General features: G+C 41.2%; 1 protein-coding gene across 1 annotated transcript in view; it reads right to left on the minus strand.

The window, feature by feature from the left end:
- The window catches only part of LOC126235378 (suppressor of lurcher protein 1-like), a 375,544-nt gene that overhangs the window by 55,237 nt on the left and 295,579 nt on the right, over positions 1–24,728 (minus strand). The window contains exons 7-8 of the mRNA XM_049944101.1: positions 18,422–18,477; positions 3,939–4,159 (exon numbers count right to left, since the gene is read on the minus strand). Of these exons, the coding sequence (XP_049800058.1) occupies positions 3,939–4,159; positions 18,422–18,477 (277 nt within the window). The remainder of the gene's footprint in view (positions 1–3,938; positions 4,160–18,421; positions 18,478–24,728) is intronic.

The following is a 24,728-nucleotide window of genomic DNA, read 5'->3' on the forward strand; positions in this document are numbered from 1 at the left end:
CACACTTCACGAAACAGACAAGGTCAACAGCCAAGAAATGTACAAAATAAACCATCAGCTTGCACCATTAACGCCAAATGAGGCACCACAGTGTTCACAAAGTTTCCCACCATGAAGATCGAAGGCGAACTCCTTGGGAGTTACAAAACGTGTAGGACGTTCACCTAGGAATCCAGTCTCAAAGAACGCATGTAGAATCATGTGTTGGAGGGTGACGAGAGCTGATGGAATGTGATGGCATGCAACCGAAAGCTAAACAGTCTGTCGTGAAGCTTATCGTGTAATTGTCTATGTTTTAAGTCGTAGCTGAAGGTATTGCGATAATATGTTCTATAGGCACGAAAAAAACATCCAGAGGCCGAGTTCGTCCTGTGGTTACAGGTGGTATGAATTGCAATGCCACACACTTTTCAGGAGGTTCAAAATGGTTCAAGTGGCTCTGAGCATTATGGGACTCAACATCTGTGGTCATAAGTCCCCTAGAACTTAGAACTACTTAAACCTAACTAACCTAAGGACATCACACACATCCATGCCCGAGGCAGGATTCGAACCTGCGACCGTAGCGGTCGCGCGGTTCCAGACTGAGCGCCTAGAACCGCTAGACCACTGCGGCCGGCTTTTCAGGAGGAATACTTTGCTCAAAAGGGGTATTATTTCTACACGCAAGTCAGGAATCAAGCAAAAACAAGTAATTTTGACTAGCTATTGACTAAAAGCGGCGGTCATATCATAGTGGTAGTTCTCTTATGCCCATTTTTCTACTCTTGTTTGTGCTGTGACGTAAATATTCCCTACTGCCCTTGCAAGGCTATGCACACCAATAAAAGTCGTAGGAGGGCACAGCACCTTCAGCTTTTCGCAACGCAATAATAACTTCCCAGGCAATTTATCATACAGGTTAACAGTCCGCATAACTGTATACGAATGCGTTAAAGCATTGTTGTTAGCTTCGTAGATCTCTCTTGGTACCTCTAATTTCCAAGATTCCTCTTACATGCACTTTCTCTTCAAATCCAGATTGGTCAGAGTTGGAAACAAATTTCTTACTAAACAATGGGATAAGTTTTTTTATGTCATTTAGAAATCTTCGGGCCGATTCTGAAGGTTGTTGTGCATCGTCAAGTTGACGCTTTGTTTGAAATTTTATTGTCTTACGTCATGCAAATTCGCAGCACTCTTTGAAGTTATGCAACTATCCAATGCTTCCTTTGAAATCACTTTAATCTATGTCGCCCGAAGTTTGATGTGCGTAACGTAATAGGCCACTATCATGTATACGATGTAAACTGTCTAAGTTTCACAGATACATAAAAAGAGCCATAAAAATGTTAACATTTCACCTTACAAATTCATAATTTAATTCTAAAAATGTAAATACCATGCTGTAGATGACGTTCCATCTACGTAATTACGTTTAGTATCGGCTCCTTGGACAACGATTCTTTTACTGCGTTTCAATGATGACGGGATTTGTGGCTCCCTGTCAGACAGGGATGATGAACTACATAGCTCGACATCTGTTTCAGTACCAATTTCAGTTGTTAAGCACGTATCGTCATCATAATACTCCCCATGTACATTGTCTGCACACTCGTGGGTACACGATACCACACAGTTCACTGATTCATCTTTTAGAAACGCTCATATGTCATCTGCCACTTCTTGTCACTGTGTGAAATTCCTTGGGTTCCCTTACGACGAAATGTCAACTTCGGCAACTGTTGCCATTGCTCTGCTTTGTATCAACACCACTAGCACTGTAGCACTCTTGTGAAATACTCGACGACTAAGCAGAACAACTACGCTCTGTAACCTCTTGCTATGCTTACCATTGGATACCTCCAGCACCGCCCACTCTTGCTATTTGTAGCCAATATCGTGGTTGGATAGTAGACGGTGTGTGGGGCATCGAATGCCGAAACATCGCTGGTCTTCTGCGACCTCGCACAAGGAGTTTCTCCTTAGAGGCTTATTGTCAGGATTCTGACAAATGTAAGACATTTGATGTTACGAACTGATCTAAACTAGCCATCAGGGAATCTTTACAGTGAATAATGAGAAAAAATACTTTTTTACGCAGGTTAGTCATACTGTCTTCTGGAAACACTTATACTTTTGTACAGTTTTTCTTACGTATATCAGTCTAAGGTAGTTTAAATGGTTCAGTTACCGGTTTCGACTTATTACCATGACATCATTAGATCGCCCGTTTAAAAAGAAAGAAGTGGAATAGAAAAATATTAGGGAACTAAGATATAAAATCAAACAACTTCTATAGGGCACACAAGTATTAATTTTACGTTAGGCAGTTATTCGTCAATGGACGCGCCTACAGTATAGACATAACTGCATCCATACCGACACTTGCCGTTGCCGTAACTATTAACGATGTTAAACGCGAACTGTGAACGTGATGGGATGTCTAAAAAGCCAACTGTGATAAAGTGGACCAAATGTTTTGAATCCCCAGAAACAATTTACTTCTGAGAAATAGCGTTGTGAAAATATCCTCTTATAATGGTCAGATACAAAGACCGGACAGGTATGACACTTCTTAACGCCGTCAATCGTGTGCTGAAATGATCGAACCAGGACATTTGTCAGCATACAGAGACACTGTCAAATGCAGCTTGAAGTTGTTTTGCCTGCAAAACGGAACAATTTTCGAATGTGGGTCCCGGTACAGCACAGTTTAATATATCGGAGTATTCACCTAGCCATACATTCCCGAGTCAAAGTTTAATTTTATGTGTTTCGTTTCTTCGTGAGCAACTAACCACATTCGCTCACAAGATTTTGCTGGTCAAACTGACCTTTCAGTAGCTTTTCGAAGGACAACATACATGAAATTTTAGAATATGTCTTGAATGCACTGCAGCGCGCAGCTGCGTTGGAGTGATGCCTGATCACTAGCAACTCTGTCTCTAATGATGTCTCTATCGACGGCACGTTAAACTCTCATCTTCGTTCCTTTCATCACTGCAACTAACGGAAGATATTTTCACTCTGTTAGACTTTTATGAGTAGTGCAGACAGCGGACCTCCCTGGTCTCGGGGAAATATCCTTGTCTCATAAAGCTAGCTGCAGGTTAAGTACTGAGACCAAAAATTGCATGTCATCGGTGATTGTGGGACGTTGTGTACTCTTGTGGTCCTCGAATGTTTTTACCCGGTGGACGTGTCTTGTAAATTTTATTGGATGACGTGCCATTTTTGGTGACTGCGGGACTTCCTGTATAATTGTCATCGAGTGTTTTTACCCGATGCCTGCTGATGCTTCTGTGGGGGTGAAACGCGTCAAAAATAAATAAAAAAATTGCAACTGATACTGCCTATTCTTCCTTGAATATCTCAAGAGATTACTGTACCATTAGCCGAAAGATGGCTAGTACCATATGTGTGTAGTACCATATCCGAATTTATTTACGTTGAGTCACCATGACTTGGATGTGATTTCACTGAAGATAGCTACACAGTAGCTGCAATCGATCTGCAAGAATGTACGACCTATGCTACCGTTTTACCTCCCATATTCGGATTTTATTAATACGATTGTGGATAACGCTGTTCCTGATTTGAAACAAATCTTTGAAAGCAAATATATTTACAATGATTGTATGACGAATGTATTAGAATGCGTTGGCTGTAGATCTCTAAGATCATCATTGAGATGTGTTCAGACAAAGTGCTGGAAAGACCGGTTATTTCTGATAACTGCTCAGCACAACTGTTGTTCCAAGTTAAGATTTACTCTATTGACTAGCAAACCTAAAGCTGGGGAGTGCATAAGTCACTTCGTAATATGAAGTTACTATCCACCTCAAAAACATACGTTCCAAAATACTGCCGATTGGAAAAACATACGACCCTATGTACAGGCTATCTGAGATACATGCGTTCTTCGTTTGGACAAACAATGCAAAAGTGTGGTTGACCTCTGGCAGTGCCGCCTTGACCCTCCGGTCCCTCCTGGAAGTGGAAGGTGGCGCGGAAGCCCTGCGCGGGCCAGCGCGCACGAGCCGAAAGCTCCACGTAGAGGTGAGAGCCCGTGGACAGCACCTCCAGCTGCGACGCCTCGGCGCACGCGACCGCCGCGCTCGGCGATGCGGGGCTGGCACCGTCGTGCACAGTCACCGTGTCCTCGCTCTCCAGGCAGCTGCAGCACACAGCGACCAAGCGTTAACGTCCCAGTCACCTGTAGCGCCCATTAACATTATTAAGACTGCATACTGAAAAGCAATGCCTCGAACTTAGAACTACTTAAACGTAACTAACCTAAGGACATCACACACATCCATGCCCGAGGCAGGATTCGAACCTGCGACCGCAGCAGTCGCGCGGTTACGGACTGAAGCGCCTAGAACCGCTTGGCCACCGCGGCCGGCTACATATTTATTTCTCAACACAGGTACCCCGGTGGTGAACACAATTCCCCCAACAAGAGATCTCACCTCTGCTTGCACCGCTTCAGCACTAGCGCAGCAAAGTCTTCGAAAGAGATGAAAATATGACGGAGCCAAGTCGGGACTGTACGGAGCATGATCGGTGACAGTGAATCCAAGGCGTCGAATTGTGGCAGATGGCCGGCTTGAGTTGTCTAGCGGTTCTAGGCGCTACAGTCTGGAGCCGAGCGACCGCTACAATCGCAGGTTCGAATCCTGCCTCGGGCATGGATGTGTGTGATGTCCGTAGGTTAGCTACGTTTTAGTAGTTCTCAGTTGTAGGGGACTGATGACCTAAGATGTTAAGTCCCATAGTGCTCAGAGCCATTTGATTTTGCGGCAGATGTCACAGCTCTAATGTCTGGCACCGTCAAGCTGAAAAGGAGGATTCTCCATATGTGAACGAACTCTCGAAATTCGAAGCTCGATTACATCACACTGTTCCTCCAGCACCGACATAGCTATGTTGCACACCGCCATGTTACACGCTACAATTCCGAGCCCTCTAGCCGTAGAGGGCAACAGATGTGTAGACATGGAGAATAAAGATGTATAATGTTAATAATTTTAGTTTTATTTAAAAAGTTTTAAGAGGTTTCACATAAAAAATTCGGAAGCATAAGTTTCAGTACCCTCTCGTATTACTCTTTTCAACGAGTGACTGTCAGAGGAACGTAATTTGCAATGTAATCAAAACTCTTAATTTAGTAAAAATAGTCTCTACACCTGCAATTAACGTGTTTACCCTTAAAACATCTATTTGACAAGGCGATGATGGTAGATTATCGTAGACCTATCATCAAAATATTGTTATCCACAGATCCATCTCTTGACTACGAAGTATAGTGCTGTAGTACATCACCGTCGCCGATCGCTTGTGCTTCCGGCGCAACATCTGCGTCCTGCGGGAAGTTAACCGCCGGCCCACAGGCGCGTCTTTATACAGAGACTGTTTAGCGCCTTACTTGTACATCACATGTTACGGACACAATTTGTTGACAAGCTGAATGCTAGCATGCACCACCAGGAGCGCCAACATCATTTATTAGCATTGCGCAATAGTTTCTGTGGTTCTGGTATCGTGGAAACTGGCTTGTGTCCGCTGGTCACGTGGCGCCTGTGGATATTCCTCCGCCTGCTGAGCACTCAAGTCGTTCCTCAACCTCCAGCAGGGAGTTCTTCGGACAGCTCTGAGCCAGGCACCCTCCGAGCCTCCTGGCTTATCAGTCGGAGTCCAGCCCTGAGTTGTAATCTACACTGCAGTTCAGTAGCAACGTTGCTTCACCCGTCACAAGTAATTATACTCAAATATGGATCTGGTACTTCTTCAGTGGAACGCCGTCTGTACTTGTGTTAGAGTGAGTGTCGTGCCCAACGACACTACAGATTATGTTAAGCATAACTGATCTAAGATGATCATCTAGCTGCTTTGTTGTTCTACACTGAACTTGACAGTGTTCTTTGCTGCAACAAAAGTGTACTTGAAGGATACCTGGAATCATAACTCATCAATCATCAAGCAGAAAAACATGGTTGAAGTTTCGTAGCAGATTCAAACGGTATCCCACACCGTTTTTCGGTCCTGAAACATCGCCTTATAGAAGCAAATGCTCATCCAACTGTGTTATCCAGTCGTGCATCACCGATAGCTTTGGGAAAGTCAGCCATGAAAAAATTCATCCGTCATGCGTGCACGACGGATGACACAAGTGAAATACCCATAGACTTCAAGAACAACGTAATAATTCACAGTCCAATGGAAGCAGGTGCTGACAGGTGTCGATATTACAGAACTATCAGTATATTAAGTCATAGTCGCAGAAATTAATTAAGATATTGTTGCAATGAACAGGCTGCTGTGCGCTATTTTACTAACGAGGAGTGCTATAAAGGTTATTGTCTGCGGCAGATATAGAACAAAGGTATAAATCATGTACAGTCATGCTCAAAAGTATCCGAACGATCAGAATTGCATTTCGCCTGATTCGCATACAACCCACATAACGCAGCTGTCTAGCAGGTCCTCTAATCGCTCCTTGGTACAGTCGTTTGACTATTGAAAACGGTTCCAACAAGTCACCATTAGAAAACACTACTCTGTATCACAATAACTCTAGATGTAAAGTAATACTACGATACTACAAATATCAGGGAACACCTTATCACAGGTAAGACTGTCCTTAACGCTTGTAATCTCACATTTATTACAATAAATGACATACCTGAAATGTTACCACTCTCATTATTACGTCAGATAGGTAATACACGTAGTACGTTCGTCATATTCATGATTTCCGCTTCAAAGTAACATACCGTACTTATTATTTAACACAAAATGGCATTAAAAATTTAAGTTATTCACGAGCAGCTAGTTGAGAATATGTATGAACTTCAAATGACACGACGAACCGTCTCCTTCTGCATATAAATTCAAACCCAGGTCATGCAGACTAAGCAAAGATTTCGTGACTGACGGAAACTAACAGTCATTCCCGATTAGGCATACAGAGAGTGATATACCTCCATTTTAAACAGTATTAATTAGCAAATATCAACTTTAAATTACATAGCGCAAACATTTTTAACGGACGTGAATTCCTACCCAGCACCTATTGTCCCTGTTAACGAAGTACGAGAGATGTTAAATATTGCTTCTTAACAAGTAACTTACTTGAAATGCCGTGAGGTAAGGCTTTGTGTTGGACAGGGATTCGAACCCAGAACCTAATAAGATAGATATCGAAGCACAATCAACTGTGACATATCGCATTTTCTCGGTAGTAGCTAGATGTTTTAACTGAAATGACGAGACGAAACATTAATTTTTTCCTTCCGAGGACTCCAACCCGGCACCTATCGCTGTTATATTATAGAGAAAACGAACGTCATGTATAGGTTTGTTGCACCAGCAGCGACATGTGAGCATGTTTGAACTAGAAATAATATGACGAAGAGTTCAGTGCTGATTGGGAATAGAGCCGCACAGATATCGTTGTCGACTACACGCAAAGAGATGTCAGCTACCGAATTTTTCTCCACCGGAATAACATCTAGAAATTAAAATGATCTCGCAAATAGTTCTGTGTCTCACTGGGAGTCAAATACGTCAAATATCGTTAGTCTTGACAACGAATGAAAATACATTAAAAATCTAAATTATTATCCACCAGCAGATAGGTGTTCTCATGCTAGATCTTGATAATACATAATGAAATATTTAGTGCCGAGCCAGGATTCGAACCCATTCCCGCGCAATATGTGGAGATGTTGAGGAATCTGCAGTTCTGAACAAACAACAAATTGTAGTCGAGCTGTAATGTCACGAAGGGAACAAATTCCGCGTTAAGGGCGGTCTGAGTTGCGTTCCCAGTTCAGAACCAATTTTATCGACATACAGAATCTCAGATAAAAGATGGAATAAGTGTCCTGCGACCAACATAACGTTTCTTTCGTCACTAGAAATAATTAACTAGTATAAGAAAGGTTACAGGTGATAGAGTTTCTACAAGTCGCCGCTGCAGACTTTGTTGTGGCTCAACCTAACGTCTACTTGGTAGAGAAGGAATATAATTTTTAATGTGAGTTTCAGACCACAATGCCATTATATCTTCTTTACTTGGTGTAGCCAGAAGAGATCCCTATCTAAAATCACTGACCGAAGTTGGAATCGAACCAAGAGCATAGATTTATGAACCTTTTATCAGCCCAACAGACCACCAAATCCTATTCTCAGTGGCTCATTTTTCTATCATAACGCCATTGTGCCACACTGGCTGAGAATTCTGACACACGACTCCCTGTATCAAATTGCATCATATTCAGTAAATTCATTTACTTGGTTGACCGAATCACCATGAACTAGCTGCCCCGACTACCCAGTACATACATTCACCAAAATAAAATCATGTAACTGCCACCAACACAGAACTTCCAACAGTGTAGGATGCAGAAATTTAAATATGAAGTGTTCCTTTCCACTTGAGCTACTCTATCTGTTTGTTGAAAACGTCGTGCAGTGCAAAAGAAAAGGTATAACTGTTTGTCTCTCATAAGTATTGACCTGGCCATATGCATAATCCCACAGCGCTGTGGAATGAAGAAGTTGTGGTGGAAATGTTGTTGACTTCTGGAGGTGTCCTAGACACATGTCGGCTAGTAGCGTAATGGTAAATATCGCGCACGGTAGATAAAGTGTCGCGAGTTAGAGTACATTCACTGTTATGTTTTTTAAAACACAATTCTGCTGTCTGCTAAAATTATCAATCTAATGGAACTTGTAACATAATTCCCTTTACTTCTCAACCCAAAATAGTCGTATGTGGAAAAAGGGCTAACTTCTGCGACATTTTGTTAATTTCAGGTTTAACAGACAGCCAGACAGTAGATTCATCTCGAAACTTTTGTTTTATGTATGGGTAGATCGAATCGTGCCAAAATACGTCGGAAAAGTATTTTCTACATTAGCTGTCGTCTGGTAGTGGCATTTCATTCTTATGCAAACCTTGTTTGAGAGCTTTAACTCAGAACAAGTTTTCTACATGCATGTAATCAATAAACTGTATGTGCATTTTCAGACTGTTATAGATAACATCAGAGAATTCGCATATATCATTGATGATTAATTTCTCTCTCATATTTACTATTGTTTTAACAACATTAAAGGAAACCTTATGAAAAATGTGAGCAGTATTATAAAAAATGAAATAAAACTACCCACGATAACCTTACGACGAAAGTCTGTTTTAATAAAACTAAGTATCTGAACACAAGCGTGCCACTATCGTCACGAATTGGTAAAATACTACTCACTTACATTTTGATTGGGTCTGTGTTTAATTGGTATGCTGTGTCATACTCAAGATGTATGCAAATGTGGCATTTCATAAATAAAGTTATGTATTCTTAGAAACCCAAAATTTGCTTGTCAGCAGCGGAAAGAGGTGTTACCCGTTGTGCAGCATTGTACGTTTTTCACCATTGCACTATGAGTCGAAAGTATTTTCTTGGATTTTTCCTTATCGATGTTTGATCTGGCTGTTTGTAGTTCTTTCACAGAAGGGATAAAAACGCTACACTTAGTGAGACTGGAACTGCGAACCATAACAGGTGCTTCTTCACAGGTCAGCACGTTACCACAGAGCTGGCGAAGCAGTATGAGTCTCAGCTTCCTCTTACGAGACCACTAGTGGCTAGTACTCGTAAACCGCTATTTGAAGGACGAGATTAGTTGCGATTTCCACGAGCAACGACTTTCCTGGACTGAAAACCGTAAATTTACAATCTTTTGTTACACTTCAAGCGATAATAACTCAGATTATTCAATGGAAATGACAGGTAAAATCAAGTGAACTTTGAGGCTTAATTCCGTGCACACCAGGAAGTAACTCGTCGATCACAGAGTTGCCAAACATACATAGCCTTGTTGCCAAATCTCAGTTACAATACCAGCAGGTAGAATACGAACCGACGTGATCTTATAGCGGGCCGGGAAGTGACCATAACTGGTGTCTCCAAGTCGCGGCTGCAACGGCTTGGAATACGTAATGCGTTTGATTCGTATTTCTGTAACTAGGTTTAGGGACTGGAGCGTAGTTACTAACAATACTCAGAACTGACTGCATACTAAGCATCATATATCACTAACTCTCATAGTTGTTTTTATATTTCTTTCGTAAGTGTACTCAAAACTAAGAAATTCATTCACAGACTTTTTCGTGCCTCTCCGATAGTCGAGCACAACAAACAAATAAAAATAAAAAAAAAGAATGTGTGTGTGTGTGTGTGTGTGTGTGTGTGTGTGTGTGTGTGTGTGTGACAGAGAGAGAGAGAGATAGAGAGAGAGAGAGAGAGAGAGAGATAAAAATTAGAGAAAGAGTAAAAAATTGTAAAGAAATTGATTCATGGTATGTGAAGAAGTCATTCATTAAAATGACACGTTCCACATCCTTACGAAATATCGTGTTCATGATCTATGAAACATGAATTAATCTAATGTAATGTAATCTAATCATATCATATTGATGTCTGGCCATGAAGAGTCATGAATTACCGAAATTTTTGCTAATACCAGTAACCAAATCTAAGCTTGAAAATAAAAGCCAACAATTTTTGTAACAAACCGAGACTTCTGTCAAGACGCTTTCGTCCCTGTTAATTAACCACGAAAGATGTCTGATATACTTCTATTCTGAAGTAACAAAGTGTGCATGCATTTAAAGATGAAGTGCATGATGTGAAGTTTTGTGACTGAGATACGAACCCAACACGTAATCGGATTATTAACTAAGTAAAATCAAATGTTTCGTAACGGTTTTTCTTACCAGCTGCTAGGTGTTTGAATCCAAATTAAGGATACAAAGTTTGTGCCTGAGTGACAATCGAACTGCACACCTACCGTGCATCCACGAATATAGCTTAAGTATCAGTTGCTTACTCACCAATAGTAAGACGTGTGCATGTTTGAGCAGAAATAACGACAAGTATTGCGATTGTTGGCAACACATGAACCGACATTAAAAATTTACGTTAATTTTCACTAACAGGCCGGTGTGCATGTAATAGGGCTTGAAATGAAATTATGAATATTTTTGTACTGGATCAGGATTCGACCCTACATACTTACCTTTGGAGGAGACCTAGAGAAGATTGCAGTCTTGAGAAAAGGAACGAAGTGATTGAACTATACTGTTCCGAGAGATTCAGATCCTCTAAAGAGGAGATACGAATTCGAATCACAGTCCAGCACCAAATTTTTCAACGTCTCTAGTTCAATCAAGTACAAGTAAAATAACAGCACTGTTCCTTTAAATGACTATCGGTTCATCAAATAAAATAAAATTTTCTAATGTAAGTAGGTTTACTGGGGACTATATTTCTGTTTACCATGACTTCCGCTATGTCATTTCCCAACGTAAACCGGCTCTGCCCAGATGGTAATGAAGGAACGTGTTGTTTAATGCGGATTCTGGATTATAACGTCTTTCTCTTGATGTTATCAGGGGTAAAGTAAGTCTGTTTGTGCCTCTTAAAAGTAAATGCCTGAACCCACGCATTGCACCTGTGATAGTTAGTTCCGTCAGACCATTGTGACCACATTTCCCAGCCCCAGGAGTGTGCTGTAACAGATGATGTGCTTAGCTTACAAAATTAGTCACCGTGGAAAAAAAGGCGAGTCTATTAAATGGTTAAGTAGAAGCAAGCTTCTGAAGCGGAGATTATGCTATACTTATGTCAACAGGATGTAAAGACTCTTCTAGGCATCATAGGCTCGTTGTGAAGCCATTTTGAAATTTTCACAAATTCAGCAAATTTCTTAGTTCGAGAGAATCCACTGGGAAGTGTGAAGTTACCGGATAATTCAATTATTACTGTCATTATTAATATAATTTTCTTCATACCGCTGCTGGAACACTGTACTTGAAGATCATGTGATGCCTTTTGGTCACTAAAGAAGTAGTTTCCCAAGAACAGGTTCTTTCCCTGTCTACGAATCCTTTTCATGTTAATATCAAACATCAGTAAATTACTCGTAGATTACATTAAAACTAAAGAAGTTGATGAAGACGTTACTTGATAACAAAAACGCACTGCCTTTCTTCATTTACTTGCGCCTAGAAATGGCTATCCAGTACTGCCAAACCAAAAGGCAAGAGATCTTACTGCCTTCCGATATACGTCGCTGTCAGTTCTTCCATATGATTTGGTCGACGTGACCTGTTTCAAGTTGTGTATGACAGACAATGTTTTAGAAAATCAATTGTTTTCCTATGCAATAAACAGAAACATTTTCATTCTAAGCTATCCAAGTACAAAATTTTCGCAATATTAGTTCAAATTTAATATTCGCTTCTATAATGTAGGGAAGTATTTCACAGTTGCAAAACTCGCATCCGACTCATTGACCTTACACTTAGTCGCTGACCATAAACTGTTATTACCAGTGTGACGGAAAGCGAAATATACTGTAGATTCGCTTGAATTACACTCATAGCTTCAGCACCGAGAGGAAAGGGGCGATAATAACTTTGTCGACGTGCGCTTTTAGTTACCAGACGTCGTATTAGCTAGTCTCGCGTTTTACCTCAAGACTACGGGCATAGTCAAGAATAAATTACTAAGACTGAAGTCAAGACTTCCTCTGGGAAGTGCCGCAGTCTACAATGTTGCCAGATCGAGCATATTGCCGGACATAGGATTCTGAGAGGAGCACGACTGTATTGCCCACCTTACGTGAACGACTCGGCGGTCAATTTTTTGCTCTAAGACTGTGTATACAACACATATTTCACGCTGAAGACCCAGAAGAATTAAAAAACATAAGTAGTTTATGAGAGCAACGGTAACTGTAGCGTTCGAAGTATTCATAGTATTGTATACGTATGTGTAAACGCCTTCGAATGCCCACTCAAGGAAGAAAACGATACACAGTCTAGTTTCAATATTATTAATTCGCCTCAGTTTGCGGATGAACTCAGACTTAGGTTAGTAATCATTTAAAATATTTAGCAGTACTGTACCCATTGGTATTAAACTCGTTTTCAACCAATGATTCCCACAGCTATAGGAACACTACTTGCGGTACCTCATAGACAAAATACTTACGCAGTGCTATCAGACGAAAAGATCAACCTGACACAAACTGTGGAAAGTTTGTTTTACAACCTTCGTACCTGGGTAATGAATTTTTTCCTATTTGAGATGTCTGTGAACATTGCTGATTGAGACGATTTAAGACGAAACTAAATTCCTTCAGCTACGACAATGTTTAAAGAAATCGTCTTAACGGCACTAAATCGTGGTTTGTGAATCGTTTACCGGCCGTACTCTGCCGCATTTCGCTGGCTGGAAGGCAAAAAGCTCCACAGAATGAAAAGAGGGACGAAATGTCTCCCACTGCAAGGTCATGTTGTTTTATTTAAATGATTACAAAATCAGGTAAAACGAACAGTCAGGTTGTCAGTCTAAGCAAATTACTGTTGTCAGTATGATGCTGCACTGCCCAGGGCCTGTAATAATAAAGGGCGCCTTTAGGTCAGGCATATTGTATACAGAAGTGGAAGAAAGAGCTCCACTAAATTCTAATCCGTATGCATTGCATACACACAGAAATTGCTGTTAGAGTGTACTTATGCAGCCCAATGAGTGAATTGCGTATTTTCCGGCGAGAAAGAGCACTGGCAAACAGTCTTCGCTACATTAGGTTACTTAAAATGGTGTCACTCTGCTCTAGAATTTATAGTCAGTGACTAAGTGTAAGGTCAATGAGTCGGATGCGAGTTTTGCAACTGCGAAATACTTTCCAACATTATAGAAGCGAATATTAAATTTGAACTAATATTTGCGAGAATTTTGTACTTGGATACTTAGAATGAAAATGTTTCTGTTTATTCCAAAGGAAAACAATTGATTTTCTAAAACATTGTCTGTCATACACAACTTGAAACAGGTCATGTCGACCAGATCGTATGGAAGAACTGACAGCGACGTATATCGGAAGGCAGTAAGGTCTCTTGCCTTTTGGTTTGGCAGTACTCGATAGCCATTTCTTGGCGCAAGTAAATGACGAAAGGCAGCGCGTTTTTGTTATCAAATAACGTCTTCATCAACTTCTTTAGTTTTAATTTAATCTACGAGTAATTGCTGATGTTTGATATTAACATGAATAGGATTCCCTAGACAGGGAAAGAACCGTGTTGGGTTCGTATTTCTGTCACAGAACTTCACATCATGCACTTCATCTTTAAATGCATGCACACTTTGTTGCTTCAGAATAGAGGTATATCAGACATCGTTCGTGGTTAATTAACAGGGACGAAAGGGTCTTGACAGAAGTCCCGGTTTATTACAAAAATTGTTGGCTTTTATTTTCAAGCTTAGATTTGGTTACTGGTATTAGCAAAAATTTCGGTAATTCATGACTCTTCATGGCCAGACATCAATATGATGTGATTATATTACATTACATTAGATTAATTCATGTTTCATAGATCATGAACACGATATTTCGTAAGGATGTGGAACGTGTCATTGTAATGAATGACTTCGTCACATACCATGATTCAATTTCTTTACAAATTTTAATCTTTCTCTAATTCTTTTTGACTTTTATCTCTCTCTCTCTCTCTCTCTCCCTGTCACACACACACACGCATTCTTTTTTTTAGTTTTGTTTGTTTGTTGTGCTCGACTATCGGCGAGGTACGAAAACGTCTGTGAATGAATTTCTTAGTTTTGAGTACACTTACGAAAGAAATATAAAAACAACTATGAGAGTTAGTGATTTTTGATGCTTAGTATGCAGTCAGTTCTGAGTATTGTTAGTAACTACGCTCCAGTCCCTAAACCTAGTTACAGAAATACGAATCAGACGCATTACGTATTCCAAGCCGTTGCAGCCGCAACTTGGGGACACCAGCTATGGTCACTTCCCAGCCCGCTATAAGATCACGTCGGTTCGTATTCTACCTGCTGGTATTGTAACTGAGATTTGGCAACAAGACAATGTATGTTTGGCAACTCTGTGATCGACGAGTTACTTCCTGGTGTGCACGGAATTAAGCCTCAAAAATTCACTTGATTTTACCTGTCATTTCCATTGAATAATCTGAGTTATTATCGCCTAAAGTGTAACAAAAGATTGTAAATTTACGGTTTTCAGCCCAGGAAAGTCTTTGCACGTGGAAATCGCAACTAATCTCGTCCTTCAAATAGCGGTTTACGAGTACTAGCCACTATTGGTCTCTTAAGAGGAAGCTGAGATTCATACTGCTTCGGCAGCTCTGTGGTAACGTGCTGACCTGTGAAGAAGCACCTGTTATGGTTCGCAGTTCCAGTCTCACTAAGTGTAGCGTTTTTATCCCTTCTGTGAAGGAGCTACAAACAGTCAGATCAAACATCTATAAGGAAAAATCCAAGAAAATACTTTCGACTCATAGTGCAATGGTGAAAAACGTACAATGCTGCACAACAGGTAACGCCTCTTTCCGCTGCTGACAAGCAAATTTTGGGTTTCTAGGAACACATAACTTGAAAACATGAAATGCAACATTTGCATACGTCGTGAGTATGACACAGCATACCAGTTAAACACAGACCCAATCAAAATGTAAGTGAGTAGTATTTTACCAATTCGTGACGATAGTGGCACGCTTGTGTTCAGATACTTAGTTTTATTAAAACAAACTTTCGTCGTAAGGTTATCGTGGGTAGTTTTATTTCATTTTTTATAATACTGCTCACATATTTCCTAAGGTTTCCTTTAATGTTGTTAAAACAATAGTAAACATGAGAGAGAAATTAATCATCAATGATATATGCGAATTCTCTTTTGTTATCTATAACAGTCTGAAAATGCACATGCAGTTTATTGATTACATGCATGTAGAAAACTTGTTCTGAGTTAAAGCTCTCAAACAAGGTTTGCATAAGAATGAAATGCACTACCAGACGACAGCTAATGTAGAAAATACTTTTCTGACGTATTTTGGTACTATGCGCTCTACCCATACATAATACAAAATTTTCGAGATGAATCTACTGTCTGGCTGTCTGTTAAACCTGAAATGAATAAAATGTCGCAGAAGTTAGTCCTTTTTCCACATACGACTATTTTGGGTTGAGAAATGAAGGGAATTATGTTACAAGTTCCATTAGATTGATAACTTTAGCAGACAGCAGAACTGCGTTTTAAAAAACATAGAAGTGAATGTACTCGAACTCGCGACACCTTATCTACCGTGCGCGATATTTACCATTACGCTACTAGCCGACATGTGTCTAGGACACCTCCAGAAGTCAACAACATTACCACCACAACTTCTTCATTCCACAACGCTGTGGGATAATGCATATGGCCAGGTCAATACTTATGAGAGAGAACTTCAGTCAGTGATTTTAGATAGGGAGAGACAGATTCCATTCTCTTCTGGCTACACCAAGTGAAGAAGATATAATGGAATTGTGGTCTGAAACTCACATTAAAAATTATATTCCTTCTCTACCAAGTAGGCGTTAGGTTGAGCCACAATAAACTCTGCAGCGGCGAATTGTAGAAACTCTATCACCAGTAACCTTTCTTATACTAGCTAATTATTTCTAGAGACGAAAGAAACGCTATGTAGGCTCACAGGACACTTATTCCATCTTTTATCTGAGATTCTGTATGTCGATAAAATTGGTTCTGAACTGGGAACGCAACTGAGACCGCCTTTAACGCGGAATTTGTTCCCTTCGTGACAATACAGCTCGACTACAATTTGTTGTTTGTTCAAAACTGCAGATTCCTCAACATCTCCACATATTGCGCGTGAATGGGTTCGAATCCTGGCCCGGCACTAAAGATTTCATTATGTATTATCAAGATCTATAATGAGAACACCTATCTGCTGGTGGATAATAATTTCGATTTTTAATGTATTTTCATTCGTTGTCAAGACTAACGATGTTTGACGTATTTGACTCCCAGTGAGACACAGAACTATTTGCGAGATCATTTTAAGTTCTAGATGTTATTCCGGTGAAGAAAAATTCGGTAGCTGACGTCTCTTTGCGTGTAGTCAACAACGATATCTGTGGGGCTCTATTCCCAGTCAGCACTGAACTCTTCGTCATATTATTTCTAGTTCAAACATGCTCACATGTCGCTGCTGGTGCAACAAACCCATATGTAACGTTCGTTTTCTCTATAATATAACAGCGATAGGTGCCGGGTTGGAGTCCTCAGAAGGAAAAAATTAATGTTTCGTCTTGTCATTTCAGTTAAAACATCTAGCTACTACCGAGAAAATGCGATATGTCACAGTTGATTGTGCTTCGATATCTATCTTATTAGGTTCTGGGTTCGAATCCCTGTTCAACACAAAGCCTTACCTCACGGCATTTCAAGTAAGTTACTTGTTAAGAAGCAATATTTAACATCTCTCGTACTTCGTTAACAGGGACAATAGGTGCTGGGTAGGAATTCACGTCCGTTAAAAATGTTTGCGCTATGTAATTTAAAGTTGGTATTTGCTAATTTATAGTGTCTAAAATGGAGGTATATCACTCTCTGTATGCCTAATCAGGAATGACTGTTAGTTTCCGTCAATCACGAAATCTTTGTTTAGTCTGTATGACCTGGGTTTGAATTCATATGCAGAAGGAGACGGTTCGTTGTGTCATTTGAAGTTCATACATATTCTCAACTAGCTACTCGTGAATAACTTAAATTTTTAATGTCATTTTGTGTTAAATAATAAGTACGGTATGTTACTTTGAAGAGGAAATCATGAATACGACGAACTTACTACGTGCATTACCTACCTGACGTAATAATGAGAGTGGTAACATTTCAGGTATGTCATTTATTGTAATAAATGTGAGCTTACAAGCGTTAAGGACAGTCTTACCTGTGATAAGATGTTCCCTGATATTTGTAGTATCGTAGTATTACTTTACATCTAGAGTTATTGCGATACAGAGTAGTGTTTTCTAGTGGTGACTTGTTGGAACCATTTTCAATAGTCAAACGACTGTACCAAGGAGTGATTAGAGGATCTGCTAGACAGGTGCGTTATGTGGGTTGCATGCGAATCAGGCGAAATACAATTCAGGTCGTTCCGATACTTTTGAGTTCGACTGTATCGAGCGAAGTGACGCAGTGGCTAGCACATCGGCGTCTTATCGGGGAGGACGACGATTCAAATCCTCGTCCGGCCATCTCATTCAGGTTTTCTATGATTGGCCTAAATCACTACACGCAAATGCCGGGATGGTTCCTTTGAAAACGACAAGGTCGATTTCCATCCCCATCCTTTCGTATTCCGAGCTTGTGCTGTGCCTCAAATGACAGAGCTGTCGAAAGGACCATAAACTTTAATTTTCCTTCCGTCCTTTACAGACGATGTAAGTTTTTCCGAGACTCCAGGACTAATATCACGCTGAAAGCTGCCACTAAAGGTTATTGTAGTATTTGCATGGTATTAGATTACCGAACTCACCTGGCATCTCTCTTCTGCAAGGACACTTCTTCAAAGACCAGGCGAATACGCTCCTTCTCTCTGTAACAGAAAGGTACAAAAATCGAGCTGGAATCAAAAACCTGAATTAATTCCTCAAATACAACTTAAAGAGAAAGTTTCAAGTCTATTTTCACAGCGGTATAAAAAATTCTAAGTAATTTGTAGCCTGTAGGCGCAGCAGTTATCACCTACGAAATTCCGCGTTAATGTACACTCACATGTAATTAACCCAGAAACAAATGCTGAGACGAAGAGTAAAGCTCAGCGTCTTGCGTGATTAAGGTGCTAGCAGTCCTCCTGCTGCTCATCAGTCGCAAGGCGGGAAAGGCGCAAATAAGGCGGGAAGGGAGCAGTGGCAGCGCATTTGTCATCGTCCAGATTTTGTGTGACAGTTTCCGAGGTCGTGCAGGGTCTCTACGTGATTCTGTGTCAAGTGTATGCCGACAGTGCTTCGAGTAAATAGCTGCCACAACATCAACCGAATACATTTGATCATCCGTGTTTCACAGCTACGATACACTGCATTAATGTTCTTGTGAGTACGAGGTGCCACCCAAAATTTTCGAGAATTTTAATATTGTGCCCAAACATCAGACGTACGAGCTTCCGCCGCTAAGTGTCTGTAGTTGTGTTGCTACTGCTAACCTGGCACGTTGTAACATTGTGAAAAGGGCAATGGCGGGCAAAATAGCCATCCTAATGCTTTGGAAGTTTTGTAGCTAAGTTGCAATCGATCTAGGAACTCCAAAATCAGAGTGTGTACAGTCGGGCTATACTCCTAAGTGTCTAATTTTTTATTCCTGTTGGACATAAGGAAAGTATCTAGTGAATAATTGGAAAAATCCGCGAGCCGCCATTGTGCCTAGTGGAGTAGAGCATATCAGCCGCATAGCTAAAGAGCCATAAATAAACTGAGAAAACCAGTTTTAGTTCTGATAACGTATAAGGAGAGAAAAAGAACCTTTTTATTGTAAAAATTACATGTTGAGAGTAAAAAATTTAATTACACAAGACGCACATTTCTGTCGTTAAGACAATATCTAAATTTGAATCTCGCAAGATTATTCAATATTGTCATGTTTCCTTCTTTCTTTTCTCTCACCAAAACCTCTTCATGCTTTGACTGTGTTCCTGTTTCCTTTGTTCTGTCTATGTCTTCAGGGTTTTCTTCCTTTCTTTTACTGCTGATTTCGTGTTCATAATTTTGTTTCTGCAATTGTCTCCTCCATTTATCATTTGGCAACTGATCCGGTCTTCTTCTATTTCTTAATGAGAATTGTTTTTTTGTGACAGAGTTGTGCTTAACATAAAACACCCTCTTTATGAGTGTTTTGTTCATTCTGTATAAGAGTCCATGGAACGTTAGTGTTTCTTGATCATGTCTGTGAGTCTGTCTGTGTGTTCTTATAATTCTTTAGTTCGTCTCTTCATCCATACTCCAACTCTGTTGTTTGCTTCGTAATTTTTTCTGAGGACTATACATCTTATCTTTTCTGTCTCTGTGACGCTTGATGCTCTGATTTTTGTCATTTCGGAAGTGTAGAGTGCTGCTGGTAGTCGAACTGTATCGCAGTGCCTGAGTGTTGAGCCTATTTTAACACGTTTCCTTTATTGTAATTAGTCCGTATGAGTTCGCCGCATTCTGTGTTTGATGCTTTGGTTCAAATGGCTCTAAGCACGATGGGACTTAACATCTGAGGTCATCAGCCCCTAGACTTAGCACTACTTAAATCTAACTAACGTAAAAACATCATACACATCCATGCCCGAGGCAGGATTCGAACCTGCGACCTTAGCAGCAGCGCGGTTCCGGACTGAAGCACCTAGAACCACTCGGCCACAGCGGCCGGCTTGGATGCTTTCTGATCCTTTTATTTGTATGTATTTTCCCAGATACTTGAATTTTTTTCGCTCTGTTAACCTTCCGTACTCCCTGTGCACGCATAGTATTTTCTGTCTTTCTATGTATTGCGTTTTCTCATATGATGTACGTAGATCTGTTTTGGCAGAGACTTTAAGTGAGCATTCAAGAGTTTCTTGTGCTTTTTGCCTACAACTGACAGCACATGTGCAAAAGCTACGAATTTTATGATTGTCCTTTTTGAACTTGTTATTCCTAACTGAATTCCTTTTGCTTTTTCTTCCCATTGGTTGATAATTTTGTCGAAGACCATGTTGAATAAAAGCGACGAGAGACCATCTCCTTGCCTGATTACTGAATGTATCTCGCATGGTTCTAAGTTTTTTCCTATAAATTGTTGTGTCTCTAACTATCTGTTACATAAGGGCTCTGGTTTTCCTGTCTATTCCACATTCCTCTAGCGTGCCAAAGGGAGTCTGCCTGTCTATAGATTCGTAGGTTTTGCTGAAGTCCACTAATACGGCACAGTGTTATTAGGCTTTCTGACCTTCAGGAGTATTCGCCGGTTCAAAATCTGTTCGATACACCTTCTTACCTATCAAAAACCAGCTTGGTACCTACCTTTGTGTCAGCTTGTGACTCTACTCTATTGGGTAATGCCTTTGGGAGAATTTTGTAACTGCCGGTAATAGTAACTGTTCCCGAAAGAACAGCTACCACTGATGACCGTGCAGCTTCTGTAGAATAAATGATAATTAATTGAAACCCTCAACTGCGGACAGGTGTTGTTGATATACCTCGATGGGTACAGCTGAAAATGTGTGCCCCGACCGGGACTCGAAACCGGGATCTTCTGCTTACATGGCAGATGTTCTATCCATCTGAGCCACCGCGGACACAGATGAATAACGCGACTACAGGGACATATCCCTCGCACGCTTCCCGTGAGCCCCACATTCCCATGTGTCCACAATCTACGTACGTAATGTTCGTAATAGATATTTGCCCATCCACTCATTACTCACGCCAACTAAGATGACGATTCCCCTAATGTGTGACCCGGTTGGGGCACGCATCTTCTGCTGTCCCCATCTAGGTATATCAACAACACCTGTCCGCAGCTGAGGGTTTCAATTAATTATCATTTATTCTAGAGATTCTGCACGGTCATCAATGGTAGCTGTTCTTTCGGGAACAATTACTATCTTCATAAATAGTTCAAGGCTACCCGGCCGTCAACCTTCGTCTGTGCGAATGCGCAAAGGATGCCCGCACTCTTACGGGAATCGTCACCTTAGGCGGCGCGAGTAATGAGTGGATGGGCAAACATCTATTAGGAACATTACGTTTGTAGGTTGTGGACAGTTGGGAATGTGGGTCTCACGGGAAGCGTGCAAGGGATAAGTCCCTGCAGTCGTGCTATTCATCTGTGTCCTCGGTGGATCAGATGGAAGAGCGTCTTATATGTAAGCAGGAGATCCCGGGTTCGGGACACGGTTGGGGCACAAGTTTCATCTGCCCCCTTCGAGGTATTTCAACAATACCTATTGGCAGGTGAGGGTTTCAATTAATTATCATTTACCTCAATGTTTATTAGAGTCCGTTTCGTTGACATTTTTGTAGAGAGGGTGAATAAGCTCACAATTCCTTTGGCTTTTTTTTTATAAACCATATTTCTGTAGAAACTTATGAATTCTTTTGTCATGTTTTGGCTTTCTAGTTTCCAGATCTTGGCGATATTGCCACCTTCTCCTATGTCTCGGTTGCTCTTTAGTAGTTTTACAATCTCCACTGCTTCTGTGATTGTTTCGAATCTGGATTTGGTACCGTTTTTATGAAGTGTATTTTTTGGCCTACTCGCTCAAGTCAAGGATAATGACTTGTTTCATAGAATTTTACATAATAAATTTCTTTGTGTGGTCAGACAGTCGCAGGTGAGTTCCGCTGGGATGTTTTGAGGATATTGCGGAAAGATGTTAGACGAAAGTGCCTGAAAGATGGGAGTTGCTACATCATTACAATGCATTTGCATATACTTCAGTGTTTATGACGGAATTTTTGGCAGAGATCAGGATAACTCTCCATGCAGAAAATCCACTAGCCTGAAAATTTTTCAGGAAATGATATATTAAATATAGTACATGTATCTGAGGAGCAGAATAGCTGACGGCTGATGAAGTAGAGAGTGCGTGAAACGCAGACCGGGTATAAGAAGAAAGGCGATTCTGAAAAGGAACGATTTGTTAACAACGAATATAAATTAGATGTTAGGAAGTACGGAAGGGATCCACGAAGTCAGTGGTGATAGTCGAAAGGCTGTGGTTGAGAATGTCGTTCAGTCTAATGCACACAGTGTCTTCTCTCCAATGCAGCAGACCTGCGACATCAGACGTAATTACGACTATTAGTGAAAAAGTAAAATTTTATTAACGCTGGGTATAAAAGAGAATTGTGTGAGCTGAATATCAGTAAATGTTAAGCAACTTTTGCGTCTACTGCGGCTGTTATTTTGGATTACAGTGTATTTTGGACTGCAGTGTTGGAGATATATGTGTCATCCGAGTGGCAAGTGGTGATTACTGTATCACTTCTGGCAAGTGGCGAAATTAACCGTCATTAGTTTTTGAGACGAAGTGGTGTTGAAAAAGAATACTCCTCTCTCTGGTAAAATCCAGCAGTGATTTTGACTACCATGGAATCTAAATCCTTGTCAATATCGTCATCTCTCCCGGTAACACCACTGAATGGAGAATGGGAAAAGACAGGGAAGGTATGTGAGGGAATTCGTGCTTCCAGCCGCGCGGGGCACTCTGGTAATGCAATAGTGACAGCTGAAATTTGTGCCGGACCCGGACTCTAACCAGGAGTTAGCGCTTCGCTTAAGTGGTTGCGTCAACAGCTTCGGCCATCCTAACATGGTCTCTGACTCAACTTTCCAACTTACTGCACGCTGCAACTCAGTGTTCCTCGTCGATTAACCCATATCCGCAAATTAATGATTCCCGTAGCAGTTCGGACAACATTAGTGCATCCACACTAAAACAAAGGTCAAGGAGCTGTCGTGGTCATACATAAATGTACATAAATGACTGGTTTCTGTTCTGTGGAAATGTCCTACGGAACAGAAATGCCTGAAATACACCGACAGGAAAACAAAAATGCAACGGCAAGGAGGTACTTGGTTGGCGTGTCTAAGCATGTAGAAATTTTTTCACCATATCAATTCAAATTTCGTGCCAGTCGCATAAGAGGGAGGAGGAGGAGAAGATTAATGTTTAACGTCCACCGAAAACGAGGTCATTATAGACGGAGCACACACTCGGAGTGTGGAAGGCTGGAGAAGGGAATCAGCCGTGTCCTTTCAAAGAAACCGTCCCGGAATTTTCCATAAGCGATTTAGTCTCAAATGGCTCTGAGCACTATGGGACATAACTTCTGAGGTCATCAGTCCACCAGAACTTAGAACTACTTAAACCTAACTAAGGACATCACACACAGCCATGCCCGAGGCAGGATTCGAACCTGCAACCGTAACGGTCGCGCGGTTCCAGACTGTAGCGCCTAGAACCGCTCGGCCACCCCGGCCGGCGGCGATTTAGGGAAAGAACGGTAAACCTAAAGCATGGTGGCCTGACACGGGTTTGAACCGTCCTCCTCCAGAATGTGAATCCAGTGCGCTAACCGCTGCGCTACACGCTCGGCAATCGCATAAGAATGGTGCAAGTAGCTTCGCGATGAAAATGCAAATCTATTTGGTTTAAATACTCGCTGTAACCGTCGTGAAAGTAATTTGTCTTTGGGACTGGACGTGGTGTGTTGATGTTAGTCAAGAATTCCTTTAAGGCGACGAAGATGCTATTATCAGCATCTCGCTGACTTTGAATGGGGTTGTGAAATTGGAAAATGAGAAGCTAGATATTCCTTCTGCGATACTGGAGAAGAACTTGGCACGAATGCAGCCCCTGTGCATGATGGCTGGCAGCCGTGTCACGAAGAATATGCGCTCGCAAGAGGACCGACGGCGGACGGCCACGTGCCACCACCGAGAGGGAAGACCGTTGTGATCGGCGTATAGCTCTGGTGCGGCGTACTGCATCTGCATAGTGACTCAACCAACTGTTACAAATCGGTTACTTCAATGACAGCTCCGAGCCACAAGCCCTGCAGCGAGCATTCCGCTGATCCGAAACCATCGTTATTTGCGACTTCAGCGGTGTCAAGCGGGAGCTCATTGGAGATCAGGGTGGAGGTCTGTAGAGTTTTCTAATGAAATCTGGTTCTGTCCCAGTCCCAGTGATGGTCATGTGTTGGTTAGGAGGAGGCCAGTTGAATGTCTGCAATCAACCTGTCCGCAACCCAGAGGACTTATCGTCTCGTGTGCGATTTCATGTGATAGCAGGAGCACTCTCGTGGTTATCTCACGTA

The sequence above is a fragment of the Schistocerca nitens genome, chromosome 2, assembly GCF_023898315.1.
Source record: "Schistocerca nitens isolate TAMUIC-IGC-003100 chromosome 2, iqSchNite1.1, whole genome shotgun sequence".
NCBI classification, from domain to species: domain Eukaryota; kingdom Metazoa; phylum Arthropoda; class Insecta; order Orthoptera; family Acrididae; genus Schistocerca; species Schistocerca nitens.